General features: G+C 39.3%; 1 protein-coding gene across 4 annotated transcripts in view; it reads right to left on the bottom strand.

The window, feature by feature from the left end:
• The window catches only part of tbc1d22a (TBC1 domain family, member 22a), a 163,497-nt gene that overhangs the window by 103,711 nt on the left and 41,647 nt on the right, over positions 1-18,139 (bottom strand). The window contains exons 6-8 of one of the 4 annotated variants that reach the window (XM_058417224.1): positions 8,993-9,121; positions 3,480-3,542; positions 1,049-1,114 (exon numbers count right to left, since the gene is read on the bottom strand). In XM_058417224.1, coding sequence (XP_058273207.1) covers positions 1,049-1,114; positions 3,480-3,542; positions 8,993-9,121 — 258 coding nt within the window. The remainder of the gene's footprint in view (positions 1-1,048; positions 1,115-3,479; positions 3,543-8,992; positions 9,122-18,139) is intronic. The other 3 variants (XM_058417226.1, XM_058417225.1, XM_058417227.1) reach the window with 3 other exon arrangements.

Below are 18,139 nucleotides of genomic sequence, written 5' to 3'. Positions count from 1 at the left end.
AAGAGAAATAAAAAGGATAGAAGAGAGGTATCAAAAGACAAAAGAGAGGTAAAAAAAAAAAAGGACAGAAGAGAGGGGAAAAAAAGTGAAGAGAAATAAAAAGGATAGAGGAGAGGTATAAAAAGACAAAAGAGAGGTATAAAAAGACAAAAGAGAGGTAATAAAGGACAAAGGAGAGGTATAAAAGGACAGAAGAGAGGTATAAAAAAAATGGAGAGAAGAGAGGTAAAACGGGACAGAAGACAGGTAAATAAAAAAAGGACAGAAGAGAGATAAAAAGTACAGAAGAGAGGTAAATAAAAAAAAGGACAGAAGAGAGGTAACAAAGGACAAAAGAGGGATTAAAAAAAGTACAGAAGAGAGGTAAAATAGGACTGAAGAGAGGTAAATAAAAAAGGACAGAAGAGAGATAAAGGACAAAAGAGAGATTTAAAAAAGGACTGAAGAGAGGTTAAAAAAAAAAGGACAGGAGAGAGATAAAAAAAAAAAAGAAGACAGAAGATAGGTAAATAAAAAGAACAGAAGAGAGATGAAAAGGACAGAGGAGAGGTAAAAAAAAAGGAATGAAAGGACAGAAGAGAAATAAGAAAGGACAGAAAAGGGTTTAAAAAAAAGGAAAGAAAAGAGGTAAAAGGTGTTTATCAGATGGTGTGCTGTGACGTACGAGTCGAGAAGCGAGTCAGACGAGTACACTGTTAGCATGAGGCAGGTGAAACTGCATGCTTGGTTATAAAGCACTGAACCTGGCTGAACCTCAGCAGGACGTGACAGCAGTGAGGGTTAGCATCTCTGCGACTCACTCTCTCTCACACACACACACACACACACACACACTTCAGCGAGCTCCTTGGAAACACTTCCTACGCAATAGCACGAAATCCACAAAGCACATTCACTAAACAATGAAACAGAGTGTGTGTGTGTGTGTGTGTGTGTGTGTGTGAGATCTATAGGAGTGTATGCAGGATTTAGTTGGCATTATGTTTGGGTCAAGCGCACACAGGAAAGAGCATCAAGGTGAGTGGACTGAGTGGTGTGGACGTCTCACCTCTTGCACAGAAGCTTGTTGAAAGAGAGGAATAAGAGGATTAGTTCTCGGTATGTCAATGTGAATCTGCAGGGAAGAGAACACACACACACACACAAAAAAAAGAGACACAGGAGCAGAAGCAGGTTAGGACGGATTCGGAACAGCCATTACAGATAGACAGGAAAGTGAATCTGGTCATGGATGGTGATGCATGCCTGGCTGCAAACTGAAGACCAGAAAACAAGTCCAGATTTCAACAGGAATGAACTCATCATCAGCTGTTTAACCCTCTGAAGTCAGAGTTAGTCGAGTCGTCATGGACAGGGGAGTGGTGTTATAGCAAAATCATTGATCTGGGAACTGGGGTGTGTGTAAACATGTGCTACATGTAAGGGGTGTATTCCTTTTCTATCACAGCAACTTGCCAACTGTTCAATCCGAAATAATTTTCACCAATTTAAGAAGAACTTTAAGAAGAGCTTTTAATGGTGTTCAATATCCACGAGTCTTCCCTCACTCTCCTTCACTTCAACTTAATTAAAAATATATATAAAACCCTACAGATTTCAGATCACAGCCTGTAAAAATGAAAGAAACAAGTCTGTAAAAAAAACCCAAAAAAAAACCCTTAAATCTAAGGAAAACAATTCAGTAGCTATGTTTCCATCCAAGTAGGTTTATTTATTTATTATTATTATTATTATTATTATTATTATTATTCCTTTATTTGTTTATTTATGTATTCATTTATTCATTCATTTACTTATTTATTTTTCTTATTTTATTGTTTATTTATAAAAGTGTTTTTAGCTACATTTCCTCACATAATTCCTACAGTATGTGAATATTTCAAATGTTGTAATAAATAAATAAAATAAAATAAAATAAAATAAAATAAAAGTTTGTTAAATGCAAAATGGCATTTAAGCAAAATAAAAATCAATACATTTTATTTAATTAATTTATTTTTTAAGGCGTCACAGTGACCTGGAGCCCTATGAGAAGAGCAGCTGCTCCAATCTGAGATCATCATCTGCTATTTTATACAGCGCAATTATTTGTGGAATTAAAATAACAGGCATCTGTCTAGATGCCTACAATTGTCTAGATGCCTGTCTGGATGCAATGAATTGACTCAAGGTCTATTTCAGAAAGATTTGAGACATAAAAAGGTAAATACTCTTTGATAATCACAAAATAATGTATGGAAACGGTTGAAGGGCGGATTTCTAAAGTGACAAATTTTTTATATATTTTTTTTTTTATAAGCAAAGGCCAATTCTATGAAATCAGACAGGAGACAAATTTCACCTTTTTTCACTTTCACCTGAACAGCACAAAAAGTGGATGGAAATGTAGTAGGTGTTTATACGTCTTTGTTAAATAACAGCGTAGAATATATCCGTTACAGGTTTATACAATGTTACTATAAAAACTATGAGAATTCAGTCATGTTATGAAACTTAACGAAACCAATGAATCCTACAACTGGGTTTCTAAGAATTTATCTTTTCTTCTTCTTTTATTATCGCTAAGATTCAACACTTCCACACATATAACAGGCTTGTTCTGCTGAAAAGAAACAACACCCTTTACAATTTTGCTGCCTTTGTCATTTCTGTGACGCCGAAACAAACAAACAAACAAAACAAAAAGTGCTGACTCAACCACGTCAATACATCAGATCTGAAATTGTGTTAAAAACTAAATACAGAGCAATAATCTTAGGAGAAGATAAGAAAAAGGAAAACATGTCATCGCTTTCAGCGCTGCTTTTTTATTTTTATTTTAGAAAGACAAACAGCAAAAGAAGTGAAAGGAGAGGGGGCGTAAACTGTTTTATGTAAATTCTTCTAATTTGAATGTTGAAACTTTTGTGTGTTTTATGATGGAAGAAAAAAACACGACAGGACATCCTGTCTTTTCAGGATCTCATTCCTAAGTGTTCAATTGTGGTTTTAAGTAGTGAGTGTGTGTGTGTGTGTGTGTGTGTGTGTGTGTGTGTGTGTGTGTGTTAATATCTGAACGGTTTTTTTGTGTGCTTGGTTTCTTCCTCCGTTTTTTTGCGGCTGCTTTGTAATACTGACAAAGAAAATGATCAGTCAAATTTAGACAGAGGAAAGAAAAAGTCTTGAATGTGCAGCCAAAATGACGGAAAAAACAACCAGACATTCCTCTAGACTTCAAAGGGTTAAATACAGAACGTAGAAATAGAGAATAAACTAACCAATAAACTGCCCTAATGAGTGAGTGAACCGTCAAGACACTGTGGTCCAACCTTCAGTTTATAGCCTGAGGCTCGAACCAGCCATCAGACCAGATCAGACAGACTTGAGAGACAGACAGACAGACACATGGCACTGAGCAGATGATGCCTGAGTGACATGCTGCTGGCAGGGGGGGGGCGGATTGTTTTGCGTCGGCGTCTCCGCTCCATCCTGCCTCTTACCTCAGTGACTCTCGGCTGGAGCACTAAACTCTCCGGACTCATCCGGGGAATATCTATGTGGATCTGATGGTGCAGAGAGAGAGACACGCTACATACATATATACACACACACACACACATATATATATATATGGATTCTACAAATGCTGAGTGAGAGGATGAGATGATGTGGAGAATGAGAGTGGACACACACACACACACACATTAATTATAAGAAAGGAGTAATATGTGGGTTATAGGAAAGTAAGCCTTGGACTAATAAGATGTGGACTTGTTGGAATTGTTATCACCACAGAGTGGATTATTTTGCTGAAACTGCGTAAACCACAGCAATCTGCTAATGATTCCAGTCTTTTCTTTATTAATGAACACCTCGTGTGTTTAAAGCGTGTATAGTTATATTTAATGAGGTGAAACATCTGCAAAACTAATTAGGTCCTTTTATCACTTACGTTATAGCAGCTATAAAATTCCCTTCCTTCACATGTCTCTCTCTCTCTCTCTCTCACTCACTCACTCCCTGTCTGTCTCTATCTCTCTCACTCTCTCACTCACTGTCTGTCTCTCACTCTCTCACTCACTGTCTGTCTCTCACTCACTTTCTGTCTCTCTATTTCTCTCTCTCGCTTTCTCTGTCTCTGTCTCTCATTCTCGCTCTCTGTCTCTCTCTCATTCTCACTCTCTGTCTCTCTCTCACTCTCTGTCTCTCAATCACTCACTCTCTCAACCTCTCACTCATTCTCTCAACCTCTCACTCGCTCTCTGTCTCTCACTCACTCTCTCTCTCTCTCACTCTCGCTCTCTGTCTGTCTCTCACTCACTCTCTGAATCTGTCATTCATTCTCTTTCTCTCTCTGTCTCTTACTCAGTCTATCTCTCAGTCTCTCTCTCATTCTCTCTCTCACCGACTCTCTCACTCTCTTTCTCCCTCTCCCTCTCTCTCAGACACACCTTTTCCTTCTCTCACAGTCAGTAAGTAAAAAAAAACTCTACATTTACAGATTGTGTAAAAATCCTCTTTCCTAAAGACTTTCATTTTGGAAAACGTAATGTTTGTGGCTTTAGCTCTAATTGTTACGAAGCTCTGACACTGGAGACTCCTTCCATGTATAAATAATGCAGAAAGATTTTGCAGCAGACTTTTTAAAGATTTGTTAAGCAGTGTTTTTTTTTGTGTTTTTCATCTAACTTGAACTGAAACTGTATGCACAGGATTCAAGAGTCTTCATTTAAACTCCAACCAGTAAAGACGTGTGTAATTACCGTGTATGACGGCTGTACTCATGTTCACACGTGAATCAAACAGGGTTTTGGCTGAACGTGTGTTGTGATGTCATACGACTTGTCTGGTCAAATCTGTGGAAAATCTTTGGTCATTTTGAAGCATTGCAAGCTCCTCTTAATATCATGTGATCATCGTTTTGTGTGATTTTCTGCAATAATAACATTTTCTTTCTGATATGTTATTAGATATCTTTTTTATGTAGACTATTGCTACAGGAAAAATACAAAAAACATAAGCGCATTCATATTTCTTAATATTATTCAGCTTTTATTTACCTTGCAGTTTGAGCTTAATAAGCTAAGAGGATATTGTGTCTGCTTTTCCACCTTTTAGCACTGTGGCAATATCACTGTTTCTTTGGATATTAATACAGGGGGGAAAAAAATTAAGGGTTTATTTTATTAAGGAAATTGTGTCTGGATTGGTTTGTGTTTGACGTTTAATTGAAATGAATCTCTCCTGTGTGGCTTTGGTATCAATAAAACTGCACCTCACACAGCTGCATCAAAACCTGCTTTGGTTTCTACACTAAAAATAAAAAACTATTTCCTTCATGCTATTGGAAAAGTGAATAAAAGAAAAGACACCTAAGCACTTCTACTTTTACCCTCATCCGGAAATCGACTGGAAACTGAAATCGACCCCAATACTACACAAACTCACCCTCTTTACAATGCTCAACTGGTACAACAACTGGACACAACTGGAAATGCCTCTCATACCAGCAAATCTAAAGCAAACCTTGCTTAGCCACAGTGACTGGGGATTGATTTAATATCACGGTTTTTGAATCTGACCGGTCAGAAATTTGACCGATCGAGGCCTATATAAATGTTCATGTTCTACCACTTTTCGTTTCTATAGTAACAACTCATTCACAGAGGCGTCTACGGTGGACGCTTCCCATAACCTACATCTAATAATAATAATAATAACCAGATAGAAATGTGCTGTTATTTAATAACGAACACATAATCAATGACATGATGCTTTCTGTAAAGACATGTTTATGTATCATTTATGGATGGAGTCTCCAGTATCCCTGCTTTAGCAGCCATATTTTTAAGAGATGTTTGTGTTCTGCTGTTTCTGGCTTAGGGTTTATGTTTATAGCCTGTATGTTATGGGGTTTATCTTCTAGAGAGTGGAAAAAGAAGAGCTGTTTCTACCTGCTATAACATAAATAAGAGTAACTATGTGTTCCACAGAAATTCCATAACATTAAACGTAACTATAAATGAGTAAAAATTATGATCGGCTAGAAATCCTTGCCAAATTGCTGTGGTGTATGAGGAATAAACCTCCGCAGGAATGCTGATACAGGAAAACATGGTGAAAGTAATACTTAGTAGTACTTCATCCTGTTGTTGACTGGTTTATTTTCCATAACAATGTATTTTTTTCGACAGAACATTTGCTTGGCTTTTTTTGGAAGATCATCACTTTTAGCTGATATTCTGTTAGTGGAATATTTACCTCCTTAAAATTGGAAGGAGGAAATTTTTGATGGCCATCAGTCGCTTGAGTTTAAGCGCCCATTCTACTTTCACATGAAATCACACGAAAGCCATGATGAGATATAAGGTCTGAGAAGGAAAGACGTTCGTAAATGTATGAGGAGAGAGAGTTAATCCTTCCACTCGTACTAAGCGAGCGAGAGAGCGATAATTGCCGTAATAACGGACGGAACTCCCGGTGGAAGGCACTCCCTGCACTCTGTAAACAGTGCCTCAGCAGGAAGAGTCAGTTGGGGGCCACCTTCTTCTGTGCATTTCTGTTCCGGTGTCAGTGAAAGTCACTGTATGTACCATTCACTACAAAACTACTTTCTGCTTTTATTTCAGGAACTTCACGCTGCAGCGCTACCAACCCCCCCCCGCCGTGCCGGGGATTCTGCCATCCCACGGTGACAGAGGGGCAAACTGCACTTATGTGCTGCATTACTGCTTTCCTAAATACCCTCTACCAGCACTTTTCCACTGAACACTGGAAGCCAACATTTACTAGTGGATGTGTTTTGTTTCATGAGCTGATTTGAGATGCATGACACTGCTGTGTGTTTTCCTCGCTGGTTGGGTTTTTTTGTTTTTGGCTTGCGCTCATGCGTAAGTACGCCAATACTTTCATCTTTAAAAAAAAAATACAATAAAGCACTTAATAGTAGCACATGTACAAAAAAATAAATAAAAAATATGCGGGCCAATCTTTAGTGAAAATGCCAAAACTTTTTCACATGTGCCAAAATACAACACACATTAGAGCTGTAGGACGTATTGGCATTGGTTCTTAGATTTCTCTGTCTTGTGAACTGGTGTCACTAAATAAAATTAATTAATTAAATAAATAAATAAATAAATAAATAAATTTTTGTGCATAAATTCTTATGCACAAGGTTTGACAAAAAAACGATTTCCTTCTTTAATAAAATATATTATTTTATATAGAGCCTATCTACAAATTAGTTGAACTAAAGGTTTGGCCTTGAAATGGATTTAGAGTCATGATCTTGACTTTTTTCTTTTCGGATTTATGACTCGAGTTTTGCCTTAAACTCTATTAGTCCTGGTCTTGGATTTGATAATGGCTTTTGTGTCACCTTTTATTTGCCTGAACCCAAATACTCTGCATGGAGGGAACTAGATTAAGTGTTTCTGGGAATAGTAAGCCATCTGACATTAGTCCTAGACAGAAGATGAAACTATTTAAGTTACATTTACAGCATTTAGCAGACGCTATTATCCAGAGCGACTTACGGACCTGGGACTCAAACTCACAACCTTCTGACCAGTAGTGCAACACCACTAAGCTATCACTTCCCTCTGAGGGGAAAGAAACTGATGGATAAAACTCTGATGTTATACTTTTTGAGCATTTTGAAAAAGGTTAAGAAACTGAACTACTGAAGAAGGCAGTAAAGAAGGGACTACAGCCAGAGACAATCAGGACATCTGTACTATTATTAGCTCTGCCCGTATGTCCTGGCTCACTCCCATGGTAAAGCCGGGTGGTACAAACAGAGATATGAGGTTATTCTGGGTAAATCTGCCTAGCTGGTTATTGCTACAGCGTTCTGAGTAAAAGTGCTGGAAGAGTGTGGAAGAGCAGCAGCAGCAGCATCATGTGAAGGCCTGGTTTTTCCTCCTACACTCAGAGAAATACACTTTCTCCCAGAGTTTATGAGAGAAGAGGAGCAGAGGACTGAGGCTTCCCGCTGGGGCTGACAAACTGCTGTGGAACCTCGACGCTGCCCTGCTGTCAGCTAAAAGCGTGATATTTTTTTTCTCATTTATTTATTTATTTCATCGTTGTGAAAGGCCATGATTTTCTGGGAAGGAGAATGGAGGCGAACAGTCCAGACCTTCCTTATATGTACTTGCATGTGTGTGTGTCAGAGAGAGAGAGAGAGAGAGAGAGAGAGAGAGAGTAATAGAACATATCAATTATCAAACTCACAACTCTTAATAAATAAATAAAAATCTGGAAGAAATAGATATAATAAAATGGAGGGCATAAACAGTGACTAAAACAAACGTAAATTCTGCTGGAATAAACTCACATAACACTGATTTCACTCCAACTGTCAGAACAAATACCACTGCCATTTTTTAATTACTATTAATATTATTATTATTTTAATTATATTTACATACTGCAACTGCATATTACATACCACACCCAGCTATTTCCTCAAATCCTGATTTCTCTTTGCTTTTTGTCTGCTTGAAGCACATTTATTTTTTAGCCAAAAGACCTTTACAAAGATGAGAAAGCTATTTACGGCATGTTTTATCATTTCTAAAATGACTTTTCTAACTGGGTATAATTAACAAACTGTGTGTCAGAGAGATCACAAGTAAGTGCTTAATTTTTTAACAGGCAATTAACTTTAACTTCATTTCTTTGGCTGAATGTCTAATGTTGTTTGACTGCCTACAGAGTGCACTACATAGGTGCTATAATATTGTTATGTTATATGAAGTGTAGTGAGATTATTTCACTTTTGGGTAAAGGAAGGTTAAAATTGGTGGATCTGTAAGGAATCCCAGATCAAATGAGAAGTTTAAAAACGAGCTAAATATTAATAAAGGATGTATAGTGCGGTACTAGTACTACTCATTAATATTTTGTCATATGTAGGGATTCAGACAGCCTGACTGTGGAGTGATGAGTGAAAAGGCATGTTTTGTAGTAGGGAATGATGGAGAGAAGGTCTGAGAGGTGGTGTTACCTGTCTGTATGTGTCCTGGTGATGTTCGTCGTTGCGGGAGTCGTAGTACTGCTCGATGAAACCGAAGTACTCCTGCCTCTTTCTCTGCAGCGTGCTGGCTCTGCGCTCGGCATTGGCAGGCAGGTAACCCTAAGAACAGCAATACACACACACAGCCCATTATAGAAGGCCAGTTGAAATGTCTTGTTTAATCAATCCACTATCAAACCATATTAGCCCCCTGAAATTTCTGCTGTCTGTGCATTGCACCCATGTGTGAGCGAGGTCATCAGCCTCTTTCACTCCAATGCTGCAGTTTCCAACACACTCTGTTTTATTGGTTGTACTGCACTAAGACAACGCACTGGTGCCAGATTCTGATCCAGGTCGACAAGCACCAGTAAGCTGTACTGGACTATTACAGCTGCAGAGATGATGTAAAGAACTCTAGATGTGTGCAATTCACTTTCCAATACAAGTCTTAACTAAAGTGTTAAGTAAAAACTGGACAGCCTTTGCTGGGACTGACACACACAGGCCATCTCTGCTTCATTAAGAGTGACAATCACATACACTATGTGTTCACTGAGACAGACGCACAACTCACACCTCCTACCTGAGAACTGACAGGCCAGCAGTCCAGGAGGCCACACTGGAACTGACCGACACAGAGGCCATGTCTCTCCCACTGGAACTTACTGACACAGTAGCAATGTGTACTTCACCTGAACTGACAGGTAAAAAGTCCAGCCTTCCTTTACTATGGCTTACAGGCACAAAGGTCACACCTTAGTTACTGGGACTGACCAATACGGAGGCCACACCTCATTTACTGGGACTGATCAGTGCAGAGGTCCCACCTGATTTACTGGGACTGACAAGTACAGAGGCCACACCTTATTTATTGAAACTGACCAGTACAGAGGCCACACCTCAATTACCAGGACTGGCCTGTACAGAGGCCACACCTCTTCCTGGGGAGACACCAGGACAGAGACCACACCAGCTTCCTGGAGACTGATCAGGGCAAAGGCCATACCTCCTCCCTGGGGAGAGACTAGGACAGAGACCACACCACCTTCCTAGGGACTGACAGGCACAGAGGCCACTCATCATTTACTCAAATTAACCAGAACAGAGGCCACAGCTTCTTAATGGGGACTGACCAGGATAGAGACCACACCACCTTCCTGGGACTGACCAGCACAGAGGCCACATTGCACATACTAGGATTGACATGCACAGAGGCCACACCTCCTTTGCTAGCAGTGACATCCGCAAAGGCCTTTCTCCATCACTAAGACTGATAGACACTGCAAACATTACTGATACAACACCACCCATTTACTCACATCAGTTCCTCAATATCTGTCCAGTGCACACTCACCTGAGATAAAGGAAACACTGTGGAAATATTGAGACTTCCAATTAGTCTTTGCACCAGAAAAAATATGGCTGTAGTTCAGTCATTTCACTAAAGTAAGACATGAATAAATGAATTCTTAGTGTTCCTATGTTCAGTTCACTGATTAGCCAGTCACTATCAGTCACCAGTAAAGAGGAAGAAATCGCCGCCTTTCGTATTCCACAGCGAGAGAGAGAAAGCGTGCAGCAGATGTCTGTGCCCGAAAAAGAAAGTCTCTTGATAAAGTAATTGATTGCATGGAAATCTAGAGCCGTGGAAATCCATTTATCACAGGAGACACTATCCCACGCGGCCATTTTTTACCCCCCACCGCCCAGACAAGTTCTGCACCAAGATGTATGCGTGCCAAGCGGCAGTGTTCATGCCAGGGCTATGGGTCATTAGCATATGTACATGTAATTAAGCTTAATTGATAATGCATAATGTCGAGGATTTGGAGCATTCAATGGGCTCACATAGCGAGGAAAAATGAGCTGCTGATCACCAGGAACATTAAAAGGCTCTGAGTCAGGAGGGAGAATTTTAAGGTGAATGCAGAGAATGGTAACGGATATTAATTGGCATGTTCTAGAGAAAGAGCATACAGGGAGCTGGAACAAGAAAGAATACTGCCAATAAGGGACAATCATCATGCAACCCTGATTTAGCACACCTCAGTCTTAAATGAAAAAATAAGTATTAAGGGAACTGTTAGCAGTTTCAAAAAGATCTTTTTATCTGTTGTGGTGCAGAGCTACAATGGAATCATTTTGCATCGGAATTGATTCAATACAAAAACTAATAAGAAGAGGATCTACAAGTTTTTCTATCTGCATGCATAATGTACATACTTTTCATCTGTTTGCTATTTGGTTTGGCTTTGGGATCAAAATACAGATAAAAAACAATTGGTTTAAGAGCTGAAAATGTATGGTCAGAGCAAATAAATAAATAAATAAATAAATAAATAAATAAAACCTTGCCATAGATAACTTCATAAATAACCAGTTTCAAATATTTTGTATATTCAGAGTTTAATATCTCTCTATGATCATCAGCTCAATTTACAAGGACATATCACATTTCTATATCTCTATCCTATGGCTCACTTTTCAGCTCACATTTACTATAAATATATATATATATATATATAAATAAATAAATAAATACACCCTTGGATGAAATACTATACACTACGAAAGCATGCTATGTGTGTTTATATCCACCTCTGTTGGTGTGGCTGAATAATTATAAAGCACAGAGCTTTATACCAATCGCCTGACCACTCATTTGTTCAATCGGTGATATTGTGAAAATTACATCACTTTCAGTTCTCTTGAAAATTATAGTATACTTTCTACAGTATTATAGTATTGTATATATATATTTCTACACACATCGTCTATTTGTGTGTCCTGAAATCTGGGTTAATGTGATCTTGTACATGTGCACAATATACAGAGTGATGATTATTACTGGAATATTCACTGAACCCCGCAATCTCTAACTAACTCTTTTCTTCTTCATGCCTTCCTAGGAGTGTTTTCATAGCTCAGGACGCCTGCATTACGACCGCAAATATGAATATTTTATCAGACGATTATTATGATGTTAAATAATAGATTGAGAGTCTGTGACTGTGGCTTATAAATAAGGTCTGTAATTATAACATCATTCGGCATGAGAGGGGAGAGAGAGTGGGGCGCAACCGAACACTTGAAAGTACTAGAAAGTACTTTTCTTCTTCCGCATTATTTTATACATATGTCTGCTCTAAATATGTGGTCTTGTTTAATAAATAATGCATACCATTTTTTTTGTATTATTTACCCAGAAAGAAGGGAAATGAAATGCTTGAACCACATGTGAGGGTGAGGTTGTAACAAGACCATAAGACAGTTTAAAATCCCCCTCTAGCAATTTTAATAGAATTAAATTAAATTAAAAATACATATATAATTTTCAAATAAAATAAGATAATAATAATAATTAATAATAATTACATCATAATAATTTTTTAGTTATTACGTTAAAATTTTATATTAATATTATAATTAAATAATAGTAATTTCAACCAATTAAATAAAAATGAAATCATTAAATACAGACAGATCGAAAGTAAACAAACAAGATCAATTATAGTATTATGTAAGTAAAAATATTTATTAATCATTGAATAAATTATTTTAATAAAACCTTATAAACAATAACATAAAAAAAAACGTATTTATTTATTTCTGTATCGATCTATCTATCTATTTATTTATTTATGTTTACTGTCTGTCTGTGTCTATCAATTATTTCAGACATGATCCTTTCACTGCTTTACCCTCCTCCTTTGGACCCCAGCCACAGTACACGGCAGATGCAGTCTAAAAGTAAGTACCCTGAGGCAAAGTACCTCCTGATCTTCTCTGAGAACTTGCTGATGGCAGGAATAACTAACAGAGGGATTCTCCATCACACCTGCCTTTCTTCAGTGTGATAAATCTTTGGAGTGTCACATGACAGCTATGGATATCTCCTAGTCACACCTCTTATTGACTTCTACCCCTCGTTACTCTGTGTCCTGCCATTCACAAAGCAGCAGCTGGTTACACCCCTGACTGGTTTTCTTGGATTCTCCTATTTGTCATGCTGCAGTAAATGAAATGATAAACAGGAATGGTGTGAATAGTGTGAAGCTAGTGGGGAACGTTCTAATGCAGCATTACAACAAGCCCCCTGTGCACAACTGAGATTCGGACCTCTGACTGCTCAGTTCTGTAGGGGGGAAAAAAATGATTTGATCCCCTGCTGATTTTGTACGTTTGCCCACTGACAAAGAAATGATCAGTCTGTAATTTTAATGGTAGGTTTACCTGAACAGTGAGAGACAGAATAACAACAAAAAAAATCCAGAAAAACACATTTCAAAAAAGTTATACATTGATTTGCATTTTATTGAGTGAAATAAGTATTTGATCCCTTTGCAAAACATGACGTAGTACTTGGTGGCAAACCCTTGTTGGCAATCACAGACGTCAGACATTTCTTGTAGTTGGCCACCAGGTTTGCACACATCTCACATCTCAAGGAATTTGGGCCCACTCCTCTTTGCAGATCCTCTCCAAGTCATTAAGGTTTTGTGGCTGACCCTTCAGCTCCCTCCACAGATTTTCTATGGGATTAAGGTCTGGAGACTGGCTAGGCCACTACAGGACCTTAATGTGCTTCTTGTTGAACCACTCCTTTGTTGCCTTGGCCGTGTGTTTTGGGTCATTGTCAGGCTGGAATATCCATCCACGAACCATTTTCAATGTCCTGGCTGAGGGAAGGAGGTTCTCACTCAAGATTTGATGGTACATGGCCCTGTCCATCGTCCCTTTGGTGCGGTGCAGTTGTCCTGTCCCCTTAGCAGAAAAACACCCCCAAAGCATAATGTTTCCACCTCCATGTTTGACGGTGGGGATGGTCTTCTTGGAGTCATAGGCAGCATTCCTCCTCCTCCAAACACGGCGAGTTGAGTTGATGCCAAAGAGCTGGATTTTGGTCTCATTTGACCACAACACTTTCACCTAGTTCTCCTCTGAATCATTCAGATGTTCACTGGCAAACTTCAGATGAGCCTGTACATGTGCTTTCTTGAGCAGGGGGCCTTGTGGGTGCTACTGGATTTCAGTCTTTCATGGCATAGTGTGTTACCAATTGTTTTCTTGGTGATGGTCCCAGCTGCCTTGAGATCATTGACAAAATCCTCCAGTGTAATTCTGAGCTGATTCCTCACCGTTCTCATGATCATTGAAACTCCATGAAGTGAGATCTTACATGGAGCCCCAGACCGAGGAAGATTGACAGTCCTTTTGTGTTTCTTCCATTTGGGAATAATCGCACCAACTGTTGTCACCTTCTCACCAAGCTGCTTGGCGATGGTCTTGTAGCTCATTCCAGCCTTGTGTAGATCTACAATCTTGTCCCTGACATCCATGGACAGCTCTTTGGTCTTGGCCATGATGGAGAGTTTGGAATCTGATTGATTGCTTCCTTCTGTGGACAGGTGTCTTTCATACAGTTAACGAGCTGAGATTAAGAGCACTCCCCGAGAGTGCTCCTACTGTAATCTCAGCTCCTTACCTGTATAAAAGACACCTGGGAGCCAGAAATCTTTCTGATTGATAGGGGATCAAATACTTATTTCACTCATTAAAATGAAAATCAATGTAGAACTTTTCTGAAATGCATTTTTCTGGGTTTTTTTTTGTTGTTATTCTGTCTCTCACTGTCAAAATACCCCTACCATTAAAATTACAGACTGATCATTTCTTTATCAGTGGACAAACGTACAAAAGCAGGGGATCAAATAATTTTTTCCATCACTGTAAGCACCTAGAGACTATGTAGAACTAGAAATTATACTAAATTTGCATCGTTTTAAATTAACACTAAACAGTTGAAAATTAATGTCTGTGAAAGATTTTACTTACGCTACGGTAAAATGATCTTCACTTAATATCTTAAGTTTTGGGTTTTTTTTTTAAATTTTGGTGTGATTTTTTCTTACTTGCTTTCTTTCTTACTTTTTCATAAACTTACTGTTGGACACTATTAAAAGTGGTAGCTCAAGTGGTTAAGGCCCTGAGTTGTTGAACAGAAGGTTGGGGTTCAAGTCTGAGCACTGCCAAGCTGCCACTGATGGGCAACTAAGCAAGGCCCTTAACCCTCTCTGCTCCAGGGCTGCTGTATCATATCTGCCCCTGTGCTCTGACCCCAACTTCCTCAGCTGGGATACATGAAGAAAACAATTCCACTGTGCTGTAATGTATATGTGGTGATAATAATAATAATAACGGCTTCTTCTGTTATTCTTCACTGAGGACTTTCTCCTCTACAGCTAATCTAATATTCATTCCCTGCTACAATAACAACCAATTTAAATTACAAATGAGAAATTTGTTCTGAAGAAAATCAGCACATAGTCAAAAGGAACCAGCGTTAACTTATCCGACTGTATTAGAAAATTATAATGCTGCATGTATTTTACTATACAGAACTCCACAGGAGGTCTTTACTAGCAGTGGCCATCAAACCCCTTTCATTAGGAAGAAGAGCCATCATACCATATTCAATATCACATCATGTGAAATATATTATGTGCAATATGTTCTAGCACCTTTCTTTGTACTTTGAATACATTTTACATTTTGTATATATAGAATATTTCATTTATTTTTCAGCATAGGCACCCTGACATGATGGATCAGACCACACGGGTCAGCCTTCGCTCCCCACGTGCATCAATGAGCCTTGGCCGCCCATGACCCTGTCGCTGGTTCACCACTGTTCCTTCCTTGGACCACTTTTGATAGATACTGACCACTGCAGACCGGGAACATCCCACAAGAGCTGCAGTTTTGGAGATGCTCTGATCCAGTGGTCTAGCCATCACTATTTGTCCCTTGTCAAACTCGCTCAAATCCTCACACTTGCCTATTATTCCTGCTTCTAACACATCAACTTTGAGGACACTTGCTGTCTAATATATCCCACCCACTAACAGGTGTCATGATGAGGAGATAATCAGTGTTATTCACTTCACCTCTCACTGCTCATAATGTTATGCCTGATCAGTGTATTTTTGAATACATTTGTTGTTATCTGAAACAGTCTCTGGCAAAAGAATTTCCTTCAAGATTAATAAAGTTCTCTTATCGTACCTTATCTTATTCTAACACAAGAAATTAAGCCTCTCGCTGAAAAACAAAAAAGAAAAAAATATTACGGTTCTCAACAAACCATAAATTTCAACAAGTTTGTATTGAAAGATGTTGAGTGAGTGTGATCAGTTCACATAGTATTAACATAAACCAATAACAGTGTGAAATCTCACGAGGATGCCTGCACTGAAGGGATCTACAGTATAACTATAATATTATATTTAGGCATGGTAGAATAGTGTAGTGGTAATGAGTCTGTTACAGAACACTAGTATCATGTAACACATTCCAATCATGTTAGATGTACCCAAACTAATCGGGGTAATGACACACAGTTCAATCACATGGAAGCAACGAGTCAATTCAACAAGCTTTTCTACATTTCAAAGAAAATTTATTATATGGCTTTCACCACCTAGGAGTTTCTCAGGCGTTTTTATTTTTAACGCTCATGCACAGACTGCACTGGTCATGCTTTTCTGAAGTTTTTAGGCACTACTTTGTATTTCCTTGCCCCAGTCGTTGACGGTTCTGTCTGGGATACGGGATTTTCCTTCGTGATGTTTCAGATGTGTAAGGACAAAATCAGCATGACACGCTCTTGTGTTTGCAATGGGTCATGCTTTTAATGGTTACAAAACCACTTAGTTCACATGAACTCAGTGTGAAATGACATTAAACCTTTTTTCTTTCCACACACACACAAAATTCCGTCTGACAGCAAGAAGTCTATAAGTTGCAAGTGAAATCGATCGTCCTGTTTCTGTCCTCTTTAAAAGAAGCACGACGTCAGGGCTGAAAAACCCCGGTGTTCTGTACGATGTGTGGTGCAACAGTAGGAGCGGTGCTGCTGCCCTCAACAGCTTCACTACTGTATAACATTCCATCCAGAAACAGATGCCTATTGGCTTTAACTTTACAACACGCTTCTGTTAATTATTCATGTTGATCAGGTATCTGAATCAGCATGATAAATGATGTCAGCTAATCGCTCCAGTCCTGATGGGCATGATTTCTACTCTGACATTGTATGACCTTTTGTTTTAATGTACTATAAGGTGTATCGTTACCCCAGACTTGTAGCAGTAAAATTGCTCTGTGATATTTCGGCGCATGTTGCCCAAGTGAACTGTGATTCCTCGATTCCTCCAATAAAATCCATTTCCTCAAAACAGCCTTATATCCTTTTTGTGCAGGAACAAAATCAATACAATAATAACACCCTGCTAGCAGAAACACACACGCAAACACACACGCAAACACACACGCACATACACACACACATATGCATACATGCTCACACACGCACGGACACACACGCATACACATACACACATGGACATGGACATGGACACGGGCACACCCTCACATACACGGACACACAAGCATACACACACACGCACACAGACATGTACGCAGACACGGACACACAAGCACGCACACACACGTACATATACACACACACACAAGTGCACACAAACACACGTACATGTAAACATAAGCATATACACACACACACACACAGACATGGACACATGCACACACAAACATGGACATGGACACACACACACAAGACATGGACACGGACACACATGCACACACAGACATGTACAGGGACACACAAGCACGCACACACGCCCATGTACACAGACACTCAAGCATACACACACACGAACATGGACACAGACGCTGACATACAAACACGTACATACACGCACATACACGGACACATACACACGTGCGAACACATTCGGACACACACACGTGCACACACACAGTTTGAGGTTAAGTAAGTGGAGAAGGAGAGTGCAGCTTGCACTGTTCAGACCAGGTGCAGAGGCACAGCAACAACAGGCAGGTAATAAATGCAGCGTGTCAGTGGAGAGACAGGGAGAGGACACACTACACGTTTCCCAGCATGCCCGGCGAGCGGCGGGAGGCCTTCATGCTCCAGTGTAATGCACAGAGTCCCAGGCCGGGCTAGGGCTCTGCATCAGGCTCCTCTCCCAGCTGCTCGCCGAGCACGGGCCATTAGTCAGAGGTGTCCAGGCCACATTAGCGAAATGGAAA

This window comes from Hemibagrus wyckioides, linkage group LG19, assembly GCF_019097595.1.
Source record: "Hemibagrus wyckioides isolate EC202008001 linkage group LG19, SWU_Hwy_1.0, whole genome shotgun sequence".
NCBI lineage: Eukaryota > Metazoa > Chordata > Actinopteri > Siluriformes > Bagridae > Hemibagrus > Hemibagrus wyckioides.
The sequence above is the reverse complement of the archived record's forward strand: the minus strand, read 5'-3'. Positions and strand labels throughout refer to the sequence as shown.